The sequence below is a fragment of the Calonectris borealis genome, chromosome 24 (assembly GCF_964195595.1).
Source record: "Calonectris borealis chromosome 24, bCalBor7.hap1.2, whole genome shotgun sequence".
In the NCBI taxonomy this organism is placed as follows: domain Eukaryota; kingdom Metazoa; phylum Chordata; class Aves; order Procellariiformes; family Procellariidae; genus Calonectris; species Calonectris borealis.
Window position 1 is genome coordinate 1,200,570 of NC_134335.1, and position 23,419 is coordinate 1,223,988.

Consider the following 23,419-nt stretch of genomic DNA (forward strand, 5'->3'; position numbering starts at 1 on the left):
GGGGCGGGGCGGCGGGGGCGCGGGCCGTGCCGCTCCGCTCCGCTCCGGGCCGCTCCGCGCCGCGCCCCGCCGGGCCCGGGCCCGGGCCCCGCCCCAGCCGCGCAGCGAGCCCCATGGCGCTGGAGCAGGCGCAGGCCGACGGCCCCGCCGCCGCCCCGGCCCCGCCGCGCCTCTGCGAGCCCGGCCCCGCCGCGCCGCCCGGCAGGTAGGTAGGCCCGGCGGGCCGGGGCCGGGCCCGGGCCCGGGCCGGGCCGGGCGGGCGGAGCGAGTGACCGAGCTGTTTGTTTCGCGCAGCGGGAGCGCCCTCTCCGCCCCGGAGAGCCCCAGCGAGGCGGCGCCGGCCGGCCCCGGCGGAGAGGCGGAGCCCGCGGCCGCCCCCTGCGGCCCCGCCGCCCCCGGCCAGGCCCCGGCGGCGCCCGGCGGCGAGGGGGAGGCCGGGCCCGGCGCCGTGGAGGCCGGGGGGCAGGCGGAGGAGCCCGACCCGGAGGCGGCCCCCGCCAGGCCCTCGCAGAACATCGCGGTGCAGGTGGGTGTCCGCCGCGCTGGGCTCCTGCCGGGGCTGGGGGTAGGCCCTGCCCCGAGGGGGAGCGGGCTGCGGGAGGAGGCTGCCGGGCCCCTGGGGAGGGTGGGACTTCGTGGCGTGTGGAGCGAGGCTTCCTAAAGGGTGTTCCTGAGCCCCGCCGCTTGCGGGGAGGGCGGGTGCGGGGGGCAGCGGCACCCGTGGGTCCGACAGGTGGGGGCTGGATGGTAAAGCGGGTCCGGCCGCTGCCTTACGGATGGGCGGCCTTGTGCTTTGACCGGTCCTTAAGCAAAAGAATGAAACGAGGGTTGGTTAAGAGCGGCCTCTCCGAATCTGGTGCGGGTCGCGCCGCCAGCGCCGGTGTTTCTCCGGGACGGGTTGCTGATGTGGGTCTGGCCACTCGGTGAAGCTGCAGGTGGGGGGTCTGACGGCGATCGTCTCCCTTTGCAGACGGACTTCAAGACGGCCGATATGGATGTGAACACGGATCAGGACATCGAGAAGAACTTGGTGGGTATCGAAGCCCTGCGATCGGGTCCAGGCTCTGCCGCTCGCGCTCCCATGCTGCCGTTCCCCACGCAAAGGAGCTGGAGCGCTGCCCTTCCCACAGGGTGTTTTTTCTCCTTTTCATACCAGCCTCGGAGTTCTTAAGCTGTCCTCTTTCAAGGAGGAGATGCAGCGCTAGCTGCAGCTGCGGGCAGTGCCTCCCTTCATCTTTTCTGATCTAGAGAGCCTGAGCTTTGACAGTGGAAGCCGTTTAACTGTGCTTCTTGATGGTGGCACCTTCTGGGCTCTTATACGCCGCTGAGCTTTCCTGCCCTTGTCCGCGCTCTCTTTATCGTGAGGGAAATTTTCTCCCTAAGTTTCCGCTCTCCGCTGCAGGACAAAATGATGTCCGAGAGGGCTTTGTTGAAGGAGCGCTACCAGGAGGTGTTGGACAAACAGAGGCAAGTGGAGAATCAGCTGCAGGTACAGCTTAAGCAGCTCCAGCAGCGGAGGGAAGAAGAGATGAAGAACCACCAGGTATTTGGCGAGGTCCTCTTTTTGTTTAACCTGCCCGTTAGCACTGCCGCTTACACGGTTAAGGTGGGCTGCTTTGGCCTCGCGCGGAGGGGCACAGCGGGGAGCAGAGCAGGCCGTGAGAAGCGGCAGTCACCCGCCGCGTGGCAGTTTCTCTTGAGTGTACTACACTGTTTTACAGCGCTGAGGACTGGCCCCTGCCCAAATCGGGGTGCTGAGCAGTTCAGGACTCATTCCTAACGCAGCATCCTGCGTGCGCATCCGCTCCGGCCAGTGATCTTGCAGTGTCTCTTCAGCAAGCACGGCGTTTTTTCCAAATGAAAACTGGAGTGAAGTGAGGAGAATTAGCTCCCTGCGATTACTTAGATCTCTGTGGCCGTTGCTCACGGATCATTAGGTTAAATGAGTGATTCGCAGCTGGCCCTGTGGCAGCTCACCTTAAGAGAAAAGGAACCATCAGTGGCCCATGGGCTAGATCTAAAAAGAGCAGAACTCACTGCCCCTTAAAATCCTGCTAAAGAGACAGGAGAACCTGTGGTTTATACCTCCTGGGTTTCCTCGTAACAACTGCTATATATCTCGTCTGGATCTACTAAAAAGAAAGGTTTTGGTGACGCGTGTAATCTCATAAACTCTCTCCAATTAACCTGAAGTAATAATGGATTTAAAAACAAAACCATTACTTGGGAATTTTGCTCTTTATTTGTGTGATGCTTGTTTTACTCTAGGAGATCCTGAAAGCAATTCAGGATGTTACGATCAAGCGAGAAGAGACAAAGAAGAAGATGGAGAAAGAAAAGAAAGAATTCTTGCAGAAAGAGCAGGATCTGAAAGCAGAAATTGAGAAACTCTGTGAGAAAGGCAGAAGGTATTAGTATGGAAAAGCAAGTAGCGGTTTTCTTTAGGAGGAAAGGTAACCCTGATGTATACGGGATTAAGCAAAAGAGGATCACGTTAAACTTCTTGGAAGCAGCGAGTATTTTGGCGAGCAGTTTAGGACAGACCTGTACGGTTTTGAATGGGTCTAGCAGCTGAATGGACAGAGCAGCTTTTCTTTACAGAAGATCTCAAGGTGAATTTTGGGGCAGCGGGTTATTGCTTTGCCTGTTAGGTGTATGCGTGGACAGCCCTTGGCGAGGACGACGTGCAGCTCAGCTCTGTGCGCTGCCGTCTTTCAGAACCCAGAGCCTTTCCGCGGGAGGCGGGACTGCTGTGTTGCAGCGCTAGGGGTAGGGTCTCGTTGGCTTTTCCAAGTTGTTCTCCCCAAAATTTCCCGTTTCGGTAGGCTGCTTGACTATGCCCTACGCCGAATGGTTTGAAAGACTGGCTGCTGCTGTCAGGCTTTGCTGTGCGGCAGGCCGTGTGCTCTGTGCGAAGAATCTCACTAGATTCGGGGCGGGGGGTCTAGCAAGATGCGAGCTGTTTGTGAATATCTGAAGGTTCCTTTGGATGGTGAATTTGCACGTTTACAGAGCCATTCCGTCATATCGTAGAGGTCTGATTTTTTTTTTTTTATTCTGAGGGCTCGCTGATGTTTTTGGATAAAGCTCCTCTAGTAATGGTTCCAAGCACTCAGCCCCCGTTTCACCCCGAGTGAATGGTTGCAAAGCGTGTGTTGTCAGAGCAGCACAGCTCCCTGTGGTGGCTTCTGGTTCTGTGCCACAGTCTTTGTGCAGTGTCATGATACAGCAAAATTTTTGCCCTGGAGGATGTTAGTGGTTGCTTTCAAACATCTACTGAAAGGTGCAGTCTTCAGAGTGTGTTGTTACGTTGGGCGCACAGCTGTGCCAGTATGTTGTTTAAACGGGGACCTGCGGCATTAACGGCTGGGCGATAACACCTTCGCAGCGGGTGACTCCGTCTGTCCTTTTTCTCTTGCGCAGGTTGCTGAAAGAGCAGGAGGAGAAGGAAAACAAGATTGCTTCTCTGATTGCAGAGCAGTCCGATGAAAAGTAAGGCGCTCTTCTATTACCGGATTAATGCTGTTGAATACTCTTTTCCTTCCGGTCATTTTGCCGTGGAGCGAATCTGATGCTTCTTGTGGGGTAGGCTAGAAGGAGTGGTCTAACGCTGTGTGCTGTCCAGTTACGCGCTCTAAAGGTTTTATCTCCTCTTCCAGCAGGCTGGTGCCCCCAGTCTCTGGATTAAATCCTCTTTGATCCCGGTCACAAGCAGGCTCGTAGATGCTTGGGACATAAAGATCCCGTAAGATTAGAGTTTCTGCTCAGTGGATCGACTCGGCTTGTAACTGCTACCTCGGATTGCATTTCAACTTCCCGGAATTAGGGCAAACCTATTTCTCTCTCTGTTCCCCACAGCTGCCCAACTACTCCAAACTCTGGCACGCTCGGATATTCCAACGCTGGGCAGAGAACCTTCCAGATGCAGGCATAGGTGCTCACATAGCACAGGTGGAAAGGGCCAGGATCAGAACGGCTTAGTTCTGTGTGCTGGTTCAGGTTACTTCCTGGTTGCGACCTGTGCACCCTTCCCTGGAGTTGGACTGAATTTTGCCGAGGGGAATTCCCCTCTCCTCGTTTTGCCCGGCGTGTTTGCACACTGGTTGTTTGCCTGCTCTGGAACAGCTCGCTCTTGGGACGATGACTCACGCAGCCTTGGGACCTCCGGCTGGTGTCGTGGTCTGGGAGCTGTCGATCCTCCACGGTTCCACCCCATCCAGAGCTACCAGGATCGATGGATGGTTTTGTGGGAGTGTGTCAGCTCTCCTGTTCCACGCCATGCCAGTGCCTAAGCCTAAGCCGACTCCTTCTGTTTCTGTCTGCAGGCAGCTGTGGGAGATGGAGCTAGATAAGCTGAAGAACCAGCACAATGAAATCAACAGGAACATTCTGGAGGAGACGGAACGGGCCTGGAAAGCAGAGGTTAGTAGGTGACTTCTTACCTGCAAAGCAGTTGTTGAAGAGAGTCTTTTTTAAGATTCCAGGTAAGACGAAGTCCCCCTCTCCGTGGGACAAGAGGAGGGATAAGCAAAGATTAGTGCAGTAAAAAAGTTAGTCGGGACTAACTAACTTAGCGCGGTGTTTAGTGAAGAGATTACAGTCGCGGTCTGGCAGCAAGAAACACGGCAGAACAGAAACTGCTCTTCATGTGGGGCCTCTCTCTGCCAGATCCTGTCCCTGGAGAGCCGAAAGGAGCTGCTGGTGTTGAAACTAGAAGAAGCAGAAAAAGAAGCAGAGCTGCACCTCACCTACCTCAAGTAAGCCCGTGTAGTCTCAGAAATGGCAGGGTAGCTCACGTGTACCTACGTACCCATCTCCTCTTCCTCCACTCTGGAGGTTTGACTGAAGTCGTTGAAGGTTTCCCGTGGCTTTCTTGCTAAAATAACGTGACTCAGTCATGTCACAAAACAGGTTTGTGGGGCTGTGCTTATTCCCTCCTACTGTTCATCTGCCGAACGTGTGCCGTGCTCTTGACAGAGTGCTGTAGGCACGGCGTTGCTGTGGTGTCCGTGTCTGTCTGCCCGATCAGTCCGCACTCTGGTAGCTCCCCTCTTGCGGGGTTTCTCACCTGAGCGTGAGCCCTTCTTCCCGCCCAGCTGGAGGAGGGGAGCCCTGATGGGGGAAGGCAGGAGGGTGTGGGGTGTTAGTTGCTCCCGCTTTGCTGCCAGTGAGAGCACAGTTGCAAGTGGGAAAGTTTAGTTGTGCTTGCAGGTCTGCACCGCCCACGCTGGAGACGATGAGGCCAAAGCAGGAGTGGGAGATGAGGCTGAACAGGATACGAATGACCAAGGAAAGTGTCCGAGTAAGTTCCTGCCGAACGGCTCCCAGCCTAACAGCGAGCAGTTCTTCACAGTGACGCTACTTTGCACGCTCAGTCTCAACCCTCTTTGGGAGAGGACCAAGACCCAGAAAAAGCTGTGTGCCCCCAGGCACGGCACGGTCGGTCTGCCTTTGCGAGCAGTTGCAGAGATCTGCCTGCCTCTTCAGGCTCGTGCGTGTGGATGAGCCTCGTGGACACGAAAGCAGCCTGTTGGGTTAATCGAGAGCCAGTTATTCTCTTTCTCCCTCCGGGTCCTTTTTCATTCTCTTGACTCCTGTGGAACCAAACTGTGTCCGCTTTAGGGCCCGCAGCCGTTCCGGGGCTGAGAGTGCCCTGCCCAGGCAGGGCAACCTGCCTCTTCTAAGCACGCAGCGCCCAAAACTTCCTCGGGCAGAGGCTTTGATAGATGCGTCTGTTTTCTTTCCTCTCTGCCAGGATCAGTTCAACGACCACATCCAGATGGTGAGAAATGGGACAAAGCTGAGCAGCCTCCCACAGATCCCAACCCCGACGCTGCCACCTCCACCCTCAGAAGTGAGTGCCTCTCCCGCCTAACAAACACAAGCTTTCGCTGCTGGGAATTGCTGTGAGACTCTGGGGACAGCCTGCCCGCTGGCCCGTAACTGGCACTGCCTGTGCTATGTGCCTTGAAGGAGGCTGTGCGGGATCGCCTTTTCTGGAGTCCCGTGCTCGTCCCCTCTCCGTTTGGGCTTACCTGCTGTCCCTGGGGAGGAGGGGAAGGGCCTCTTCCCCTTGCCGCGAGGAGCATAGCTGCCGGTGCCTGCGGTTCGGCCCACCTCCTCTCTGGCTGGGGAGGAAGGCACCTCGGCTCTGCCTTCAGACGGGCTTATTCTAACCAGCCTTTTCTTCTCCCCCCGTTTTTCTTTCTCAGACAGATTTCATGCTGACGGCATTCCAGCCCAACCCATCCCTTACTCCCAGGCTCCCGTTTCCCATCGGACCAGTTCCCGTTCCCATGGTCATGCCGAGCGCCGATCCTCGGGCGCTCTCCTTTCCTCTCCTGAACCCTGCGATCTCCAGGCCCAACCAGCCTTCCCCGCCGCTGCCTGCTTCCCAGGGAAGAAACAGCCCTGTAGTGGCATCGCTTATTGGCACGCACAGCCCCCACGTGACTCCCGCTGCCTCCATCCCTCCTCCGCCAGGCCTGGGAGGAGTTAACGTCACTCCAGAGTTTCACAGGCTGCAGCCGGCCGATAAGCTGGAAAAGCTGCTGGAGAAGTTGTTGGCTCGGTTTCCGCAGTGCAACAAGTAAGGGTCCCGCGGTGTCCTTCCCGGAGAGCGAAGGCTTGCGTGTGGGACGTGAGCTGGGCTGAGGGGAAGTGGAGCCCCTCTTGGCGCTTGCGGGGTCTGGAGGGAGGGAAGCCCGAAGGCGAGGAGCAAAGGCTGGGTGCTCTCTGTCGGGTTTGCCATAGCGCTGGGAATGAGAAACCTTTGGAGCTTTGTCTAAAGGACAGCGGTGATGCCCGCGCACAGCCGAGAGCAGCCTGCACGCAGCACTGCCTCAGCGAGTCCCTCAGCCTCCGCGGTGCTGCACCCTGGCTGCACGACAGGCGGGCGCTCTCCCTCGCTCCAGCTGGGGTTTCCCGCTCTTTCCCCAGCATTTTGGGGACAGAAGCTCGCTCAGCGTGTGATTCGCCTCATTTAGACGGTAGACGGCTGAGAGCACACGCTCCTTTGCTGTGATACGGGCTTCCCCCGGGGCTGGGGTCGCGGGCTTGCCTGGGGCAGTGTTGCAGGGCCTTTGACGGAGGGTTCGTGGGGGCCGCTCGCTCGCTGGCGGTGGCTGGGAGCTCTTAGCAGGCTGCTGTCCCTGCAGGGCCCAGCTCACCAACATACTGCAGCAGATCAAGACTGCTCGGAGGACCATGGCGGGTCTGACCATGGAGGAGCTGAACCAGCTGGTGGCGGCCAAGCTGGCGGAGCAGCAGGAGCGGGCAGCGGCCGGGGCTCAGGTGGGAGAGCGGCGGGGGGCCGGCGGCAGCCCGCCAGACTCCTCGCGGGGGGCTGCTGGGAGGGGGAGCCTGGGTAGCGGTGAGAGGCCGTGCCTGCTGCCGGGACCGCACAGAGCTCGGGCTTGGGCTACGCGTCAGGGTGTCCCCTTTCTGCTGACTGCGGCGTAACTCTTGGGAGCAGTTTTTCCCGAGGTGACTTGGAGTAACGGGGCTGTCCTTTCCTTCTGGGCTTTTCTGATGTGCCTTGTTTGCCTTGCTGCAGCCTCTCGGTCGAATCAGGGCCCCCATCTTCTCTGCTCCGCTGCCTCAGATCAGCACACCCATGTTCCTGCCCCCGGCCCAGGTGGCTTACCCTGGAACAGCGTCACACGTAAGACTTTCTGGCTTTCCTGGAGCGCTTCGCCATCCCCAGGGAAAGCGGAGGGAGGGGAGCCCTTTGAGAGGTGGCCGAAAGGACGAGCCAGCGAAGCTGCTCTCCTCACGCAGCTACTCGGGCTGGTGCGGTAGAAGGGAAGGGTGAGGGGCATGGATCCTTTGTGCTTCACGTTGGGGAAGAGGGGAACGGCCGCAAGAGAGGTGTCGGAGGCTCTAACGTCGTGTGACGGCTGTGTGCCGAGGAAGGAATTGGGCAAACTGCGGCCCCTGGCTGCAGCTGGCAGGACGAGTAGCTGGAATGTGGAATACGAGATCTGAGCTGGGGTATCTGACTTCCGTGCCTGTCTCCTTTCTGTTCCCTCGCTGCTCGTCCCAGACCCCGGCTGCCTGTAAGCTGTGTCTAATGTGCCAGAAGCTTGTGCAGCCCGGTGACCTTCACCCCATGGCCTGCTCGCACGTGCTGCACAAGGAGGTGAGTGTGCTCCCCGGCTGTGTGCTGCTCTTGGGTTCCTCGTAATGGTTCCTGGTGCTGATTCCTTCTGGGGCCCTGGGCACGTGTAGCGAGTCCCTGTTGTCCCGAGGTCTTGCCGGGAGAAGTGATCGATAAACAACTTCTCTGCATCCTGTCACCCCGCCTTTCCATACTCCCAGCTGGGCCACCCTGAGTGGCCATTCGGTGGTGGCTTTAGGAACAGGCTCTCCTTACTCCTGCCCCCGAGCCTGTGCTCCTTGCTCGGAGGGTCAGATCCTGGCCTTTTGCCTTCCTGGAGCAGGGCAGTCTGGGAGGATGTAGAATGCAGGGCGGTGGAGAGAGCTGCCACCGCCGCCCAGGCGTCTGGGCACTGTCGGTCTGTGGACAGGAGCTCTTGGGAAGAGGAGGAGACTTTCTCATGCCGCAGTGCTGGCAGTGGTTCACCTGTGTAGGCAAAGCCCTCGTCCCAGTGGCTCTGGGGCCTCCAGCAACTGCCGAGGAGACGGAGAACCATGTGTTGAGGAGGGGCTGATGATCCTGCTAGGTTGAAGAGGGCTCCCTCCACATGGCGACCTTTTGCTGGAGGCTGTCTCTAAGGTGCAAAAGAGACCATCCCTTAAAATGAGTGCCCTTGCCAGCACCGTTCCGGAAAAGTAATGCCACGCTGTTCGCAGCGCCTTTGAGTTGTGCCAGTGGCTCTTGACTAATTCTCTCTCTTCCAGTGCATCAAATTCTGGGCACAAACCAACACAAATGACACTTGCCCCTTTTGCCCAAGTCTCAAATGACGGCTACTCGAACAAAGCGGTCCCACAGGAGGAGTTGCTGTGAATAGACAGGATCAGTTCTAAGATTTCTACAGTTCTATATTTATACGACCATGTATACACATGTACATTTTTATTATATAGGTAATGTGTGTATAGAAAGTCTGTATACATACAAATTCATAAATAAAGTGTGTATATTATGCAGTGATTTGGTGCTGCTCCTTATTTCTTAGTGCGCGGCCTTGCTGGCTTCCTTTTGAATGAGCGTTGAAGCGTAACCTGCTTGCTGGGACTCCAGCGGCTGCTGTAACTACCTCTTCCCACTTAGCTTCCAGCAGCTCCTTCCCCGGGGCCGGCGCTCCCAGCAGCTCCACGCTTGTCACAAACCCTTCCCCTTGGCGGGACGCTTCACCGCCCCGTGCCCCAGCGGACCGGTCCCCTGCCGGGTCCGTCTGGTGCTGTGGGTGCTCACCCGGTAGTTCCCCTCTTAGCAATGAACAGCTTGCAGATGAAGAGCATTTTTTGTGGTCTTTTTTTAATGTAATAATAACTTACCGTGTTAACATTCATTGTTCTTACACAGACAATAGGTTACAGAGTACTGGAGTCTACAGCAACAGCCTGCGGCAACCGTCCCTGTCCCCCTCCTGCGGGGCAGAGTTCCGCACGCGCCTTCACCCGGCGTTCCCTGCTGTAACTCGGGGCCCTGGGGAGGGAGCGCTCCGGAGCGAGCGGATTCGGCTGCGCTGCAGCCCAGGATAACCAACCTGTTGCACTTCCTAGTTTCCCTTCTCCTGTACTTTCTGCTAAAGCACGGGCTGACGCACCAACCCTTTCTCCATGGATTTCGGTGGGATTCCGGGGTGCTCGGCACCACTTAACATCTTGCACTTACTCTGTAGAATTCCCCCCCCCTTATTTGCAGTCTGTGGCACAAATTCGGCACTGCTGGGGCACCTATGCCTCAGGGCTGGTCAGTGCAAGCGCTGCCTGGGTGCAGCACGCCTGAATTTGGCCTCAGTCCGAATCTTTCTACACGCACGCACACGCTTGCCAGCGTGTTTTTAAGGCAGTGGTCCACACCAGAGTCTCTGGGATCCTGGGGGGTCCGGGCAGGCACGAGGGTGTGGAGGTCTGTGCGCGCTCTGCAATTGCCTAACGTTGCCCTCTCGTCTTGCGCCGGAGCGGAATCGCTGGGTGCTTGCAGTTTTGGAGCAAGGCATGGGAACTGGACGCAAGCGCGCTAGTAGCGAAGTGGGACGGCTTAGGGGTGCGTGTAGCGGGCTGTTGTGGCGGCGCCCAGCGCGCGGGCCGGCTGGCCTCTCCTACGCTGCGCGTGCTTCCTCCTCCCGCCTCGCGCGCTGGCTCCCTCCCTGCTTTCTCCAAGAAACCTTTAACCGCGGGATGTAGTTAGCAAGCTTTACGCTTGGGGATTACTGCAGAGCCGCGGTGCTCCAGCCCCAGCCCCTCTCCCCACCTGAGCTGGTGGCCCGGCTCTTGCGCGTGCCTCCGCTGGGCAGCTGCCAGCTCGGCCCTGGCACCGCAGGTAGCCCCGTCGTGTGCTCGCGGAGGAACCTTGCCTTTGAATCAGTGAATCTCGGTGTTTAAAACAAAGCACTTTCCCGTCCAGGTCGGAGGCGGAGAAGCGAGGAAACACAGCATTATCGGCTGCCTGCAAGCTCAGGGGCGTCTGCCCCGGGGAAGGGAGGCGGTGAGCCCGCAGTGGCCCCTCTCCCTGGGGCAGGGCGAGCTGCGGCGGGCGGGGAGAAGGGGAGGGTTGTCCTTGCATGCCGGAAAATCCTCCCTTTGCTGTACGAACACGATGAGGACAACAGTGCCTCCTGCGCAACGCGTCCTTTCGGCTTGTGAACCGCTGCTCCGCGTGCTCCAGCCCTGCCCTCCTCCTGCATCCCCTCCGTCCCTCGCCACCTCCTCTGAAACCAGCTCGGTCCCCTCTGAGCCACGAAGTGCTTCCACCCGAGCACGCCGCTGCTGAGCAAGCCCTGGCCCTGGCTTGGGGCCAAGGCCCTGGGACTGAGCAGAGGGCTACAAAATTTAAAAAAACCCCAAACCAAACAGGGCCAAACCCCCTAATGTTGGGTTCGGAACAGTGGCTTTCAGCGCTAGAATTAAAAATATAGATATATGTATATATTGTACAGGTGAGAAGCGACCGTTATTTGTACACCCGTGCGTGGTGTGGGACCTGCTATATACACGCTCTGATCCTGCGCAGCTGCACTACCAGTGACTCGCGTTATAAAAAAAAAAAGAAATAAATACAACCATGTGTTTAAAAAATAATAAATGCTGCAGTCCCCACAGCCGCCGCCTGTCCCCAAGCTGCCAGGGTGTCTCACGCCTCGGGAGCGGGAGCCGGGGCCCGGCCAGGGCCAGGACGCGCGGAGTCACGGAGCGAGCGGAGGGGAGCCGCTATGCCCCGCGCCGTGGGACTCGCCGGCGGTGAGGCAGGGCAGGGGCTGCGGGCGGGGGCCAGCCGAGCCCGGCGCTGGCTCCCCTATGGCTTTCGATCGGGCGGGTGGGCTGGGGAGCGGCCGGCGCCGGGGTTGGGAGCTTCGCTCTCTCCTGGCACGCGGTTTCTGTGCGTAGCAGGCTGCGCAGTGCCCGTGGGGGATGCCGCTTCCTTCCCTCCCCGTGCAGCCCGCGTCCCCGAGCTGGGAGGCTGTTTTCCCCGGGGCGGGAGGGCAGCAGCCACCGGCTTCTCCGTGGCAGGCGCCGCTGATGCTGGGAGGGAGGGTAGGCGGCTTCCCGTCCCCAGAGGGGACGTGGCGAGCGAAAGCGGAGTGGGGAGAGGATGGGTGCCTGCTCCTGCCTGTCCCGGGAGGCAGCCGGGAGGGCAGGGGGGGCACGGGGAGTCCTGGGGCTGGCGGCAGCGGAAGGATAGTTTGGGAAGGCAGGGGAAATGCCACGGGAAATGTTAGAGCGAGCGGTGTACGGGGAAGCAGGAGGATGGGAGGGAACCTCTGCCTCTGGCTGCTCCTGTCCGGGCAGCCCCAGGCTGGCCCTGCGCGGCTGCCCCCGAAAAGCCCGGGGCTGGGGACGGGAGGCTCCGGAGATGTGAACTCTAGAGTCCAGCTTGGACAGGCGTCCTGGGCAGGGAGCCGCACGGAGAAGGCACGGCCGCAGCGCGCGTGCACCCACGCACAGCTCCCTACACGGAGAGCCTGGGCCAGCGGCTTCCCGGCGGAGCAGGCTGAGAAGGGCAGCTGCACAGGGACGGAGGGAGACGGGACAGGCAGGGGATGGCTCGTCAGCGTGACTCCATCACGCTTGGCAGAGCTGGGCAGGAGAGTCTGGGACAGCCCGGCCCATCCTGGCGCCGGAGCAGAGAAGCTGCCCCCAGCCCCTGGGACGGGGTGGCTGCGCTCTCACCCCCCTCCCCAGCTGCCACGCTCTTTCTGGAGGCGCCAGACGAGCGCAGCCCAGGCCTGGGGCTCCCACGGCTGCTCCCGGCCCGCTGGCCCCGACGGGCACCGAGTCCCCCAGGGCCAGGAGGGCCTGGGCTGAGGGTCTGAGCTCCCCACGCTGCTGCCCTGCCTCCTCGCTGCAGCCCCCGGAGGACGGACCTACCTCTCCCTGCCCTGCTGCCTCAGCTGCAGCCCCCGGGGCTGCCCCCACGCTCCACCATCACTTCAGCAAGGATATGTCGTCGGCAAAGTCGTCGTGGTCCCGGCGCAGGCAGTGGAAGCAGCGCCACTGGAACACCATGAGGCAGAGGGGCAGCATGAAGAGGGCGCAGATAGCTGCCATGACGTAGGCGATGGTCATCAGGGTGGACTCGTCCGTCTGCGGGATGTTGTAGCCGCAGTCCTCCATGTTGGAGTGCAGGTAGGGCCCCTCCACCGCAGCCGTCCGAAACTCGTCGTGCACTGTGGGTGGGAGAAGGCAGGGCTCTGGCGGCCGCACTACCACTGCACGTCCACGTCCCCCCCGCCTCTCCCTCCCTCCGGGCCCAGCCCTCACCGTGGCAGGCACTGACAGCGAAGCCGATGCGCTTGCGGGCGCGGTCGAAGACCACGTAGAAGCCCTCCATGATCACGGCGCCCATGACGGTGCCTGTGGAGGACTGGGAGATGGCAAACTTGTAGCAGTCATCCTGAGAGGTGGCCACGTCCTCCACCGGGCGCAGGTATTGCTGCAGAAAGAGAGGCGCCGTCAGGAACGGGGACGGGGCAGAGCGCCCGGGGCAGGCAGCTGTGCCCACCCAGCACGGTCCTGCCCGTGCGACCAGCTCCGGCCCGCTCTCCAGCTCAGCACCGGGCAGGGTCTGGCCGGGCCAACGCTCACCTGGGGCAGGATGGTGATCCGGAAGGACTGGTTGGTGGCCTCCCCCATCAGGTAGAGGGACAGGACCGGGAAGATGTGCCAGGGGGTGGTGCCGACCTGCCAGCAAACCAGCTGCTCCCCCAGCCAGAAGCCGTCCGGGAACTTCTCCGTCTGCCGGAGGGAAAGGGGAGGTGAGCGGGGCCACGCCGGGCCGGCAGCAGAGATGCTCAGGCTGGTGACGGGCAGCTGCGCTGCCCGCAGCCCCGCGCTGGCCCTGGGGACGTGCCCACGGCGAGGGGGATGGGGTTCACTGACCGAAGAAGCTGTTTTGATGGATTTCACCGCAGCCTCAAACACCTTCTTTGGCAGCCTGAGGTTGGTGGTCCCGCTGTCCACGATACTCTTGTCGTAATTGTACTGGGGGCAGAAGAGGAGGAGTGACGCAGGCGCAAGACCCCAGGCCCGCTCCCCTCCCGATCCCCCTCAGATCGAAGGCGGATGCCTCCAGCAGCAGCGACAGCGCAGTGCCCCCTCCAGCAGGGGCAGGTTCCCCCCGTGCCCCCTCACCTCTTTGCAGTCCATGTTCAGGTCCTGCCCGTTGACCTCCAGCCTGACAATGATGACCTCGTAGTACCACTCCTTCCGGATGGGCGTGTACCAGATGTCACCCACGTACAGCGAGCGGTCAATGCCACCAATGATCTGCGGCAGAGGCAGAAAGGCGCTGCCGCCACACGCTGCCAACTCCGGCCGGGGCACGTCCCCCGCGGGCAGCCCCAGCGGCCCCCCTGGCCTGCCCGCTGGCTGCAGCGCACTCACCATGCTGCCCCCCACCGACGCCGGGGCCTCCGTCTCGTTGGGCGAGAAGCCTGCCCCGCAAAGCTGGAGAGAGAAGATGTTGGGCACCCGGGTCTGCTTCACCAGGGAGTCAAAGAAGGGCTCCAGGCTGTCGTCGGGCTGGTGGGAGGAGAAAGCAGAGGCAGGGGTGTGTCAGTGCTATCCCTTCTCCCGGGGCTCTCCGTGCCCGGGGGAGCTGCCCTTGCCAGGACCGCTGTGCCCCAGGGATCCTGGCTCTGCGTGCTGTCGGAGCAGGGCTCAGGGCGGCCAGCACAGCTGCAAGCTGGGCCCCAGGGGACCGAGTGGAGGCAGGGAAAGAGGCAACTGAGCCCTGCTGGGACAGGGTGCCCGTGTCTGCTGGCAGGGCCAGGCAGAGCTGGGGCCCGGCCGGCTGCGAGCCAGGACTCACCCGGGCGATCTCGGCGTACGCCAGCCCCAGGATCCCTTCCCAGTTAGAGCCGTTGATGAAGAATTTGTCCGACTCCGTGATGGCAGCGATGTTGGCTCTGACGGTGACGTTGGGGCCATGGGGGATGGTGACAAGGTCGGTGCCCAGTTCCCCTTCCCACTTCCCCTGGGTGTAGGGCACATACACACCCTTCCGCAGGTCGCGGTAGGTGCTGGACCTGCAACGGCGTCAAAGAGCCAGAGTAAGACCGGTGTGGAGGAGGAGCGGGGGCCCACAGGCTGGGTGACGGTGGGAGCACACGCATGCACAGCCGAGCATTTGAAGCGCAGAGGCGTGCCTGTCCCGCAGACGGCGTGGTTGGGCAAGGACAGCGTGCTCCTCCGCACGCACGGCTGTTGGGGAGCCCCACCACGGGTTGGTGAAGCACCAGGACGGCTTCTTGCAGCCTGGGCCAAGGCTGTCACGGGGCGTGCGGGGGACAAGCCCAGCGGTTGTTTGCCGTGCACAATGGCCGGCGGCCCAGACAGTCTTAAATGTTCTGGGAGGGCGGACAGGTGGCCGAGGGGTCCCTCCTTCTCCAGGCACAGCCGGGCCGTGCAGACCCGGAGGCTGGCGGTACCTGGCAGGGTCTGGCCGGACCCCCAGCAAGAAGGGACGGCATGCCTCGGTGGGGCCAGGGCTGCGTCACGGGCACGCGGAGCGGTGGCTGTGCTCTCTGCGTCCCCCCAGCATACTCACAGCTGCCGCTGGTAGTATCTCCGGAGGAAGGGGTGAGGCGCAGCTCCCACAGCGAAGTTACTGCTCCCTGTGTCCACCAGGATATTCAGCTGGAGAAGGAAGAGAGACAGGGAGGCTCGTGACTGCAGTGGGACCCTGCTGTAGCGCCCACCCAGCTCTCTCTGGCACCGCAGGCGAGTGAGGCTTTCCCTGTCCCCATGCCTGGCACGTGGTGGCCGCTGTACCGCGTGCTTCCTGGGGAGCCAGGGCTCTGAGTCCCCACCTGGGCAGCAAGCCTGGCTCTGCCCTCCCGCCCGGGGCCACGGCCTGCCCCGCTCACCCCTGCCCAGCAGCTGGGCAAAGTGTTGGGAGGGGGCAGCGGCGGGCGGGCTCGGGCTCCCCGGTACAGCCCTGCGTGCTGCTGCGGGGGCTGGCAGGGCTCAGCCCACCCTACGTGGGCACGAAGGGCCCTTTGCCCTGGCAGCAGCAGAGGGACAGGCAGAGGCAGGGCAGGGAAGCCGCCCTGGTGCCTGTTGCATTGGGGGGGGCCAGGAGGCAGGAGGGATGCCGTGCAGCGGCGCAGAGCCCCTAGCTGAGCAGGGGCCCCCTTTTCCCATGCCCGGGGACAGCTCAGAGACGCTGTGCGAGAGGACACGGTGGTGGAGCAGGAGTCAGCGACATCAGGGTGTTGCACAAAAAGCAAACATTGTCCGGCACTGTGCAAACAGAGCGTGAGCTCTCCTCTCAGCCCTGCCCGGCCTCGGCCCCGGCGCCCAGCGCCTGAATCCACAGGCAGGATTCAGCAAGTACCCAGCAGGGTGTCGTGGGGTCGGAGAGAGCAGCAGCGAGACGGGGTGCCCGGGCTCCCCTTGCCAGGAAACCTAATTTGCTCGCAAAGCTGGTCGGAAGGACTGACGGTACGCAAGCTGCCGCAGGTTGCTGGGTCCGCTAATCGGCCATCCATATGCTGAGCTCTGCTCCCGATTCATTTCTGCCTGTGCCCTGGATTACAGCTCACAGGCAGGGTTTGGCAAACATCCCGCCGGCGGGGCCAGGATCGGGCTAGCCGGATCCTGCCCCCAGCTGACCCCTGCCTGCGGCCCCCTCCGCCTTGCGAGAAGCCAGGGCAGGCGGGTGGGGATTGCTGGGGTGGGAGCAGGGCTCTGCAGGGCTCCGCACCGTGGTGGGCAGCAGAGCTGCGGGGTGAGCTCTCCCCTCCAGCCCCAGGGGTGCTTCGCCAGCACCTCCCCAGCCAGCAGCGTGCCAGGGCTTCGGCCCTTAATCTGTGGAGGGGAGAGGGAGGAGGCTAATGCGCTTGTGCTAATCGCAAAAGCGCTGGGCTCCAGCTGCCGGAGTTTCCTCCGTGGCCCGCTGACAGGGCTGGCTGCGAGCAGCACATCCTGGGTGCCCCTTGCCCCAGCCCTGCCACCCTGCCACGGCCCCTGCTGCGCTGGGGGACAGGTCTCCCCCAACCGCAGGCTAGCTTCTTGCCTAGGGGAACATTTCGGGCCACGGGTAAAGATCAGAGCGGCACGTTTGCCCCTCCAATATTCCCCCCCGGGCAAGCGCCAAGAGCTGCCGGGCCCGCTCAGCACCCGCTGCGCAGCCCAACCTTCCCCTGGCAACCCGGCACCTGCAGCCTCTGCCGCTGCGCCCGGGCCGTTCCCAGGGCGTTCTGTTTGATCAGTCATTAGGGGCCATCTGCTCCACACAGCTCATTTCTGCTGATCCCGGGGGTGCCCACAGGAGACGCGTTTCCCTGGAGAAAGACCTGCTGAGCCGATGCTGCAGGGAGAGGACGCAGGCGGCAGGGAGGGTCTTTGCTCTCACCCGTCCCAGAGCAGCAGTTGTGCCGGGGAGGCAAGGCAAGCCGCCGCTATCCGGGCCCTGCACGCGGCCCTCGGCGGCCAGACAGCCCCAACCCCGGCCGATCCCCGCCAGGCTGGCGGGCACTATGTGCGTAAGAGACGGCGGGAGCAGTGGCGGGGACCCACGGCCCGCAGGCTCCGTCCTGCTGACGGGGGTCATGCAGAGGACCCCACGGAGAGGACCCGCACCCGCACAGCCCGGTCATTGATTCAGGCCAGGGCACGACACGTGAACCGGCGGGGCCAGGACACGTGTGGTGGGGACGCTGCCTGAAACCCATCTGCTGCTCCCTGGAAGTGACAGCCCCTCCGGGCACCTGGGCAGAAGCAGTGGCTCTGCGCGGCGCCTGCCCTAGTGCTGCGTGCCGCTCCTGGGGCAGCGAGCCTCGACTTGCTCGCAGAGGCACCGAGCCTTCGCCATCTGTCCCGAAGCACTGGCTCCCGATGCTCGGCTCCCGCCCTCTTCCCCGTCTATTTATGAATCAGCCGGTCCCGGGGAGCCTGCAGCGTAAGCGTGCAGCATAACCAACATGCTAAGGGACGTAGAGTGTGAGAGCAATTAACTGCTGATGGTGACTTTGCAGCGCAGCACAGCTCAGAACCAAAATTAAAGCGCAACAGAATAAAGAAACTTCCTTGCCAGCACCAGGAAGGTGAAAGGAAAGGCAAGGAGGGAGATGGGCTGGCGGGGGAGAGCGGGGTGCTCGGGCCACACGTGTGCCTTTGAGAAGGAGCACGCACCCCCACAGATAAATACCCTCCCCGCTCCCCGATTTCCTGCATATGCACAGCCATACTCTTTCATGTGAATCTTTTAATTCCATTACAATGCCTGGAGGGATTTTGCTCCAGCACACACACGCGCGCACGCGCGCACACACGCACCACGTTCACATTTGGAAGGAGTCCAAGGCTGGGAGATGCTGCCCAAAAGTGTGACTGGTTCAGAAATGCACGAGTGCCTGGAAACAGGTGGTTCGCAGGGAAATTATCTGGCAGCTGCGACACGTGGCAGGTCCCAGGCAAAAGATGATGAAATCACATTTAAAACTAGATTTTAGAAATAATCTCCTCCCTTTTTCCCTAAACATACCCTGCCAGAGCAGAGAATAAATCCCAGGCACGCAGGGACAACACAAAACCGCTCTGAGAAACCTGATTTCTGTGGCGGTGGTGTTACCCCCCCGTCCGCGGTTCACGTCTCGTTTGTGTCGCTCTGTCCCACCACGTGTGCAGAGCCGTGCCGGGCACCCAGGACAGAGCCAGCTCGTGGGGAAAAGCCAGCCTTTATTTCAGAGTCTGCGTGGGCAGTGGGTGTTTTGGCAGCACCAGCCTACGTGGTGGGTGGCAGGCGCGCGGGAGCCCGGCCCCGTGCTGGAAGGAACGTGGACCCTTGAGCACCGAGCCGGCCCCCTCGAGCCTGTAAGCCAGACTTGCTGCTGACAGTGGTAGGTATGAGCGTATGGGCGCAAAAGGATTCGGCCGCAGGAACCTCCGAATCTCACCCATGAAAGAGGGGAGGAGCTGGTCCGCCCTGGGCTGCGCGGCTGGCACCTGGCCCTCGGCACCCATGCTGTCCCCAGCGCACAGGCAGACGGTGCCACGCATGTCAGCTGGGCAGCGCAGCTCCCAGGACACGAGGGACGCGGACAAAAAGACGGAGCAGGAGCAGAGCCCGGTGGTGCACCGGCTCCTGCTCTGCCTGCCCCGCGGGCCCCCCTTCCAGTGAGGCCATCCCTGGCTCCTGCACGCTGCCTCCCCGCACTGCCCCCCAACTCCTCAGAGCCCCAAGGAAAGCAAGCTCTGGAAAACCTGCCTGGGTCGGGAGCAGCCTGCAGAGCCAGGCGGGCAGCAGCTGCGCCCAGCACTGTGCTGGGAGGAACGCGCCAAGCGCGGCTTGGCCGTCTGCTTCCTTCGTGCCTGCATATGCCCGCTCCGGGCGGGCACATGGCTCTCGCAGACGGGCACGCCGCATCCCCACTCCTCGCCGCCCACGCGCCGTGCCAGCTCCTGCACGGTGGCATCCTTCGGCTCGGGAGGGACGGATGCAGCCCGGCCCGCTCCGCACGCACGGCTCGGAGAGGCGCAGGCAGCACCCACCCGCCTCACCCCGGGGCGCCCAGGCAGCCCGTGTGCCGCCCGGCTGCGGCGGGAGTCACCTTCGGCGGGTGCCTGCAGCCAGCTTCCGCCGCAAGCAGCGGAAAAAGCAGCCCCGAGCACCACGAGAAGGCGGGGGAGCGGGAGGGCTGCCCCAGCTGTGCAGCGAGAGCGACGCGACGGCGTGCCTGGCCACGGCGGCACCCGCAGAGCCTCGCCTCCGCACCCCGCGGGGCCAGGACGGAGCCGCGGAGAGGCCGGGGCGGGACCGCAGCCCCCCTGGGGCGGCGCGGGGGCCCGCTCCCGGCCAAGCCCGGCGGCCCGCGGCCCTCGCCCGCGCCCGCGGGGTCTCCGCGCAGCCCGTACCTTCTGCGGGGGGCTGCCCACCGTCATCTCCACGTAGTAGCCCTGCCCGGACTTGCCCCGCAGGTTGTCGATCATCTCCACGAAGCTGCCGCCCCGCTCGGCCTCCTCCGGCGCCCGGCGCGCCCGGGGGCCCGGCGGCAGGGCCGCGCCGCCCCGCAGCGGCAGCCGGATGCGCGGCGGGGCCGGGCGGGCGCGCAGGGCGGCCGCCCCCAGCCACAGCAGCAGCCAGGGCCAGGCGGCAGCCATCGCCGCAGCCCTGCCCGCGCCCTCCGCGGCACCGGCGGCTCCCCGCCCCGGAAAGCCCTCCTCCCGGCGGGCGGGCGGGGGACGGCGCCTAGCGGGCCCGCAGCGCCCCGCGCCTCGGCCGGGCGGCCGCGCCGGGGCGGGCAGGCGGCGCGGCGGGGCCGAGCGGGGCGGCGGGCATGGCGGCGCGGCGCTCCCCGCCCCGGAAAGCCCGCCCGCGCCCGCCCGCCGCACCGCCCGCCCGCACCCCGCCCGCCGGCGGAAGCGCTTGCGGCCGCGGCCCGGCCCGCCGCGGCTCCCCCGCCCCGGCTGCGGCCCGGCCCGGCCCCGGGGGTCGGCGAGGCGGGGGCGGCGGGCCGGGCCGGGCCGGGCCGCGGGCCGAGACGACGCGTCGCCATGGCAACGCGCGGCCGGACCCGCCCCGCCCGGACTACAGCCCCCGGCAGGCGCCGCCGCACCGCCGACGTCACGCCGCCCAGGCCTCCCGCCGGCCAATCCGACGCCGGGCGGACCCCCGCCGCCCAATGCTATTTAGCCGGGGGCGGGCGCTGCCGTTGCCAGGGGAGCCGCAACCCGGAAGCAGTGGCCGCCGTGGCGGTGCGGCCCCGGGCAACCCGCCGACGCGGCGAGCGGGCGGTGGCTCCCCCCGCGGGCCCGGCCCGGTGGGCGCCCCCGGTGAGCGGGGCGAGGGCCGGTGCCCCGGAGGGAGCGGGGGAGCCGGCGGGGCCCGGGCACGACGCGGGGTGAGCATGCGGGGCTGGCGGGCGGGCGACGGGGAGGGCGAGGAGGCGGCTCCCGCTCGGGGCAGGGAGGCTGCGGAGACCGGCCCCGCACCGCGCTGTCCCCTCCTCCCTCTGCTCGGGGCTGTGCTCCCTGGAGCCCTTAGTGCCGGCGGGAGCTGCCGCGGCGGAGCCGGGAGCGGCGCGGGGGACTGCCGGCTCCGGGCTGTGCGTGCGCTCCGAGGCTTCAGCAGTCCGTGCAGTCATGAAATGGGTGGAAAAAAGCATCTTTCTGGTTTATGTCCTATTCCTCGAAGCGATTTCTCCCCCTTGCAAGCCTTGCTTCCCCTATGGCTTTGGGCTGGCGCACCCCCAGCTGCACTAACACTTTAATGACACGCACAAGCCCTCTCCGATGCGGGTGCGGAGAAGCAGCGCTTCAAAGAGAAGAGTTAGTGCATAATTCCTCTCCCAGCCCTAATGCCGGGCCTGAGGAAAGGGGAGGAAATAGTGCTGTGGCGGAGGAAAACAGGAGCAGGTGGCCTTGAGCGAGTTGCCCACATCCAAATGTTTTAATCGGGAACGTTTGGGAGGGGGGTGGCGTGAGTTCTGTGATGCTGTTTCGGTTTGGTGTGTCCTGAGAAAAGCTTTGCCTGGAAACTGCCAGGATTAATTGCTGCTTCTGAGACTGGCTTTACATAAGAGTTATAAATACGGAGCGGGCTGAGGACAGCGGAAGGTGAAGAGGGTGGCGAAGGCTCCATTACAGGCAGTGGTGTGGTGATCCTGCTCCAGGTGGTCATTAGTGTATCAATGCTGTGCAGACCATTCCTATCACTGCTTGACACCTGGCAGGCACCACCACCCCCGAATCTCAATGAGGAAAGCACAGGCATGCTTTATGCATCGAGCATTTTGGGGCGTTCAGGGTAAAAGCTCGTCTGACCTTGCCATTCCACCGTGCGTTTGATCAGCGGCACTGGAAGGGACAGTCCTGTCCTCGCTCCCGCTGGGGGTTCACGGCCTCTGTGTGCTTGTGTTGGCGTTTGTGCAGCTGCAGGGAGCCTGCTCCCCACAGGCTGTGTGAGGCTAATGCTGGCCAAGTGTGACCATGCAGAGCCACAGCTGGGGATGTTTGGGGTGGGGATATTAACTTACAGCTGCCTAAACCTGTGGTGAACGGGTCGTAAGGACCCAGCTGTGGCAGGACTAAATCACTGCCTACACTCTGAGTTAAATAGCGAAGCAATCCTCCAGAGGTGGGACACATTAAATTAGGATCCTTCTATAGCTTCCGAAATGTCCTCTGGGAAGGCGAGAGGGGCCAAGGCAAGCTGGGTTCTGTGAGAAGCTGCCTTGCCCCTGGGCAGTGCTGATTCAGCCCAGGGAGTGCTCTCAAAGCTGTGCTATGCTCTGGGGAAACTGTTTCCTCTCTCTCTTCTTTTCTCATTTCAGCTTATTTTTTGCCTGTTTAAAAGTTCCTGAAGCAAGTTCTCATCTCCTCTGTAGAAGCTTGAAAGCCTGGGGGGTCTGATTATAACTTCTGTGCCACTTCAGCTCTGCTCCCTGTTTCCACAACCCCTATGAAGTGTGCGTGGAAGGTCTTTGATTCGGTTTTGCTGTGTGCAGGGAAAGAGCACAGCGTGTTCCTGTGTGCAGCGAGGAGCTCTGCCCTGTTGTGTGTTTTCCTTCCTTCGGGGTGGCTCGGGCTGTGGGTGTTGTGACTGGGGCAACTTCTTCCCCCTTGGCCTCAGGGCAGGTGTTGAACTGTAAAGTGGAGAGCTCCTGGCTGTGCCCTGCATGGTGTATCCGAGCAGTGCACGGCCGGCAGGTGGGCTCAATCTCCTCCTTACCAAATGAATAAATCGTAAAGCAAAACCAAGTTCCAGCAGCCCCTACCTTTTGTAGGGGAGCTGGGGAAACATGCGTGTAAATAATGTAATATTTCTTCCCCTCCCTTTGTGCTGTTAATTCACTTTGAGCTGCAGCTTGCTGCCCAGTGCTTTTAGCTGTGTCGTCCTGCCTTTACCAGAATCCATCTGTTGTGGCTGCCTTCGCTCTTTGCCATTCCCGTCTGCTTGGCAGCCCCACCGCAGCTTGTTCCCCTCCACAGCCCCAGTGCTGAGTTTCCTGTGGGGCTTTGCCACGTGCTGTGCGATGAGGAAGCTTTATTTCTATCGGAGTCTGTTTGATCATTGTGATCTTGCGCTGCTTCCTTCATGCCACCAGGTGCAGGGAGCCATGGCAGGAGCTATGGTGCGCATTGGTGACCAGCTCATCCTGGAAGAAGATTACGATGAGACGTACACTCCCAGCGAGCAAGGTAACCGATGCCTGTCCTCCCAGGCGCTGCGATAAGGGAGTCGAGCATGCGAGTCACTTCTAGGTGTGTTAAGGAAACAGGAATTGGGAAGAGCATGGGTGGAGAGGGTAGAACAAAAGGGATTTCATAGAAGGCAGAGCTGAAAAAGTAGCTTTTTGGTTGCAGCGATAAATGCCACTTGTCAGTCTGTCTCCCTGCTGTAGCAGCCTGGTAGGACGTGCTCACTGACACGGGGCCACGTTAGCAGCTTTGAGCGGCTTCATTTCGGGATCAGGATTTCCCAGTGCACCCATTGCTTTAGGGCAGGAGGTTGGCTTTATTGTGAAGTGCCTGATGTAGACCGTCTCCACGGGGTTCTCTTCCGTTTTCCTAGAAATCCAGGATTTTGCACGGGAGATCGGGATTGACCCCGAGAAGGAGCCAGAGCTGATATGGCTGGCCAGGGAAGGCATCGTGGCCCCGTTACCCCCCGAGTGGAAGCCCTGGTGAGAGCTCTGTCGGCTGTTAGGTTCCTGGCCTCCCCTGCCCTTCCCCTGCTCTGTGCTGCCCACGTAGGTGGCAGAGCAGGGTCCCGGCTGGCAAAGGGGGGTAATGCCACAACAGATGTACTTTCTGTGGGTGGGGAAGTACTGTTTTCACTTCT

At 62.3% G+C, this 23,419-nt stretch overlaps 4 protein-coding genes across 9 annotated transcripts in view; 2 read left to right on the top strand and 2 right to left on the bottom strand.

The window, feature by feature from the left end:
- SIK3 (SIK family kinase 3) overlaps positions 1–23,419 on the bottom strand; it is a 170,689-nt gene that overhangs the window by 135,291 nt on the left and 11,979 nt on the right. The window lies entirely within an intron of this gene.
- RNF214 (ring finger protein 214) lies at positions 97–9,118 on the top strand. 2 transcript variants are annotated; one of them, XM_075172830.1, is made up of 15 exons: positions 97–205; positions 295–526; positions 971–1,030; positions 1,403–1,543; positions 2,269–2,408; positions 3,424–3,492; positions 4,326–4,422; positions 4,669–4,757; positions 5,200–5,302; positions 5,756–5,854; positions 6,213–6,589; positions 7,158–7,293; positions 7,556–7,663; positions 8,045–8,140; positions 8,863–9,118. In XM_075172830.1, exons 1-15 carry the CDS (start codon positions 114–116, stop codon positions 8,926–8,928), a joined length of 1,905 nt encoding a protein of 634 aa, XP_075028931.1. In that variant the 5' UTR covers positions 97–113; the 3' UTR covers positions 8,929–9,118. The 2 variants fall into 2 exon arrangements, with proteins under 2 accessions (XP_075028931.1, XP_075028932.1); XM_075172831.1 differs by having other exon boundaries at positions 5,212–5,302.
- On the bottom strand, positions 12,295–19,737 carry BACE1 (beta-secretase 1). 2 transcript variants are annotated; one of them, XM_075172832.1, is made up of 9 exons: positions 19,492–19,737; positions 15,182–15,270; positions 14,444–14,660; positions 14,017–14,154; positions 13,765–13,899; positions 13,513–13,614; positions 13,219–13,368; positions 12,895–13,066; positions 12,295–12,800 (listed from the first exon to the last, which is right to left on the bottom strand). In XM_075172832.1, the coding sequence occupies exons 1-9, from the start codon at positions 19,735–19,737 to the stop codon at positions 12,559–12,561; spliced, it is 1,491 nt and encodes a 496-aa protein (XP_075028933.1). In that variant the 3' UTR covers positions 12,295–12,558. The 2 variants fall into 2 exon arrangements, with proteins under 2 accessions (XP_075028933.1, XP_075028934.1); XM_075172833.1 differs by having other exon boundaries at positions 12,295–12,824; positions 19,492–19,608.
- Positions 20,312–23,419, top strand: part of CEP164 (centrosomal protein 164) — a 45,235-nt gene continuing 42,127 nt past the window's right edge. For 2 of the 4 annotated variants that reach the window (XM_075172837.1, XM_075172838.1), the window contains exons 1-3: positions 20,316–20,477; positions 22,683–22,776; positions 23,150–23,261. In XM_075172837.1, the coding sequence (XP_075028938.1) occupies positions 22,695–22,776; positions 23,150–23,261 (194 nt within the window). In that variant the 5' untranslated portion in view covers positions 20,316–20,477; positions 22,683–22,694. Of the gene's footprint in view, positions 20,478–22,682; positions 22,777–23,149; positions 23,262–23,419 lie in introns of all 4 variants that reach the window. The other 2 variants (XM_075172835.1, XM_075172836.1) reach the window with 2 other exon arrangements.

Bases quoted from the DNA above. Each gene is read 5' to 3' on its own strand.
- BACE1 (XM_075172832.1), bottom strand. From the start codon at position 19,737: ATGGCTGCCGCCTGGCCCTGGCTGCTGCTGTGGCTGGGGGCGGCCGCC. The intron at 15,271-19,491 runs GTACGGGCTGCG...TTCCTTCTCCAG, and splicing joins TGGGCAGCCCCCCGCAGAAG to CTGAATATCCTGGTGGACAC. The intron at 13,900-14,016 runs GTGAGTGCGCTG...CCTCTGCCGCAG, and splicing joins CGTCGGTGGGGGGCAGCATG to ATCATTGGTGGCATTGACCG.
- RNF214 (XM_075172830.1), top strand. From the start codon at position 114: ATGGCGCTGGAGCAGGCGCAGGCCGACGGCCCCGCCGCCGCCCCGGCC. The intron at 4,423-4,668 runs GTTAGTAGGTGA...TCTCTCTGCCAG, and splicing joins AACGGGCCTGGAAAGCAGAG to ATCCTGTCCCTGGAGAGCCG. The intron at 7,294-7,555 runs GTGGGAGAGCGG...GCCTTGCTGCAG, and splicing joins GGGCAGCGGCCGGGGCTCAG to CCTCTCGGTCGAATCAGGGC.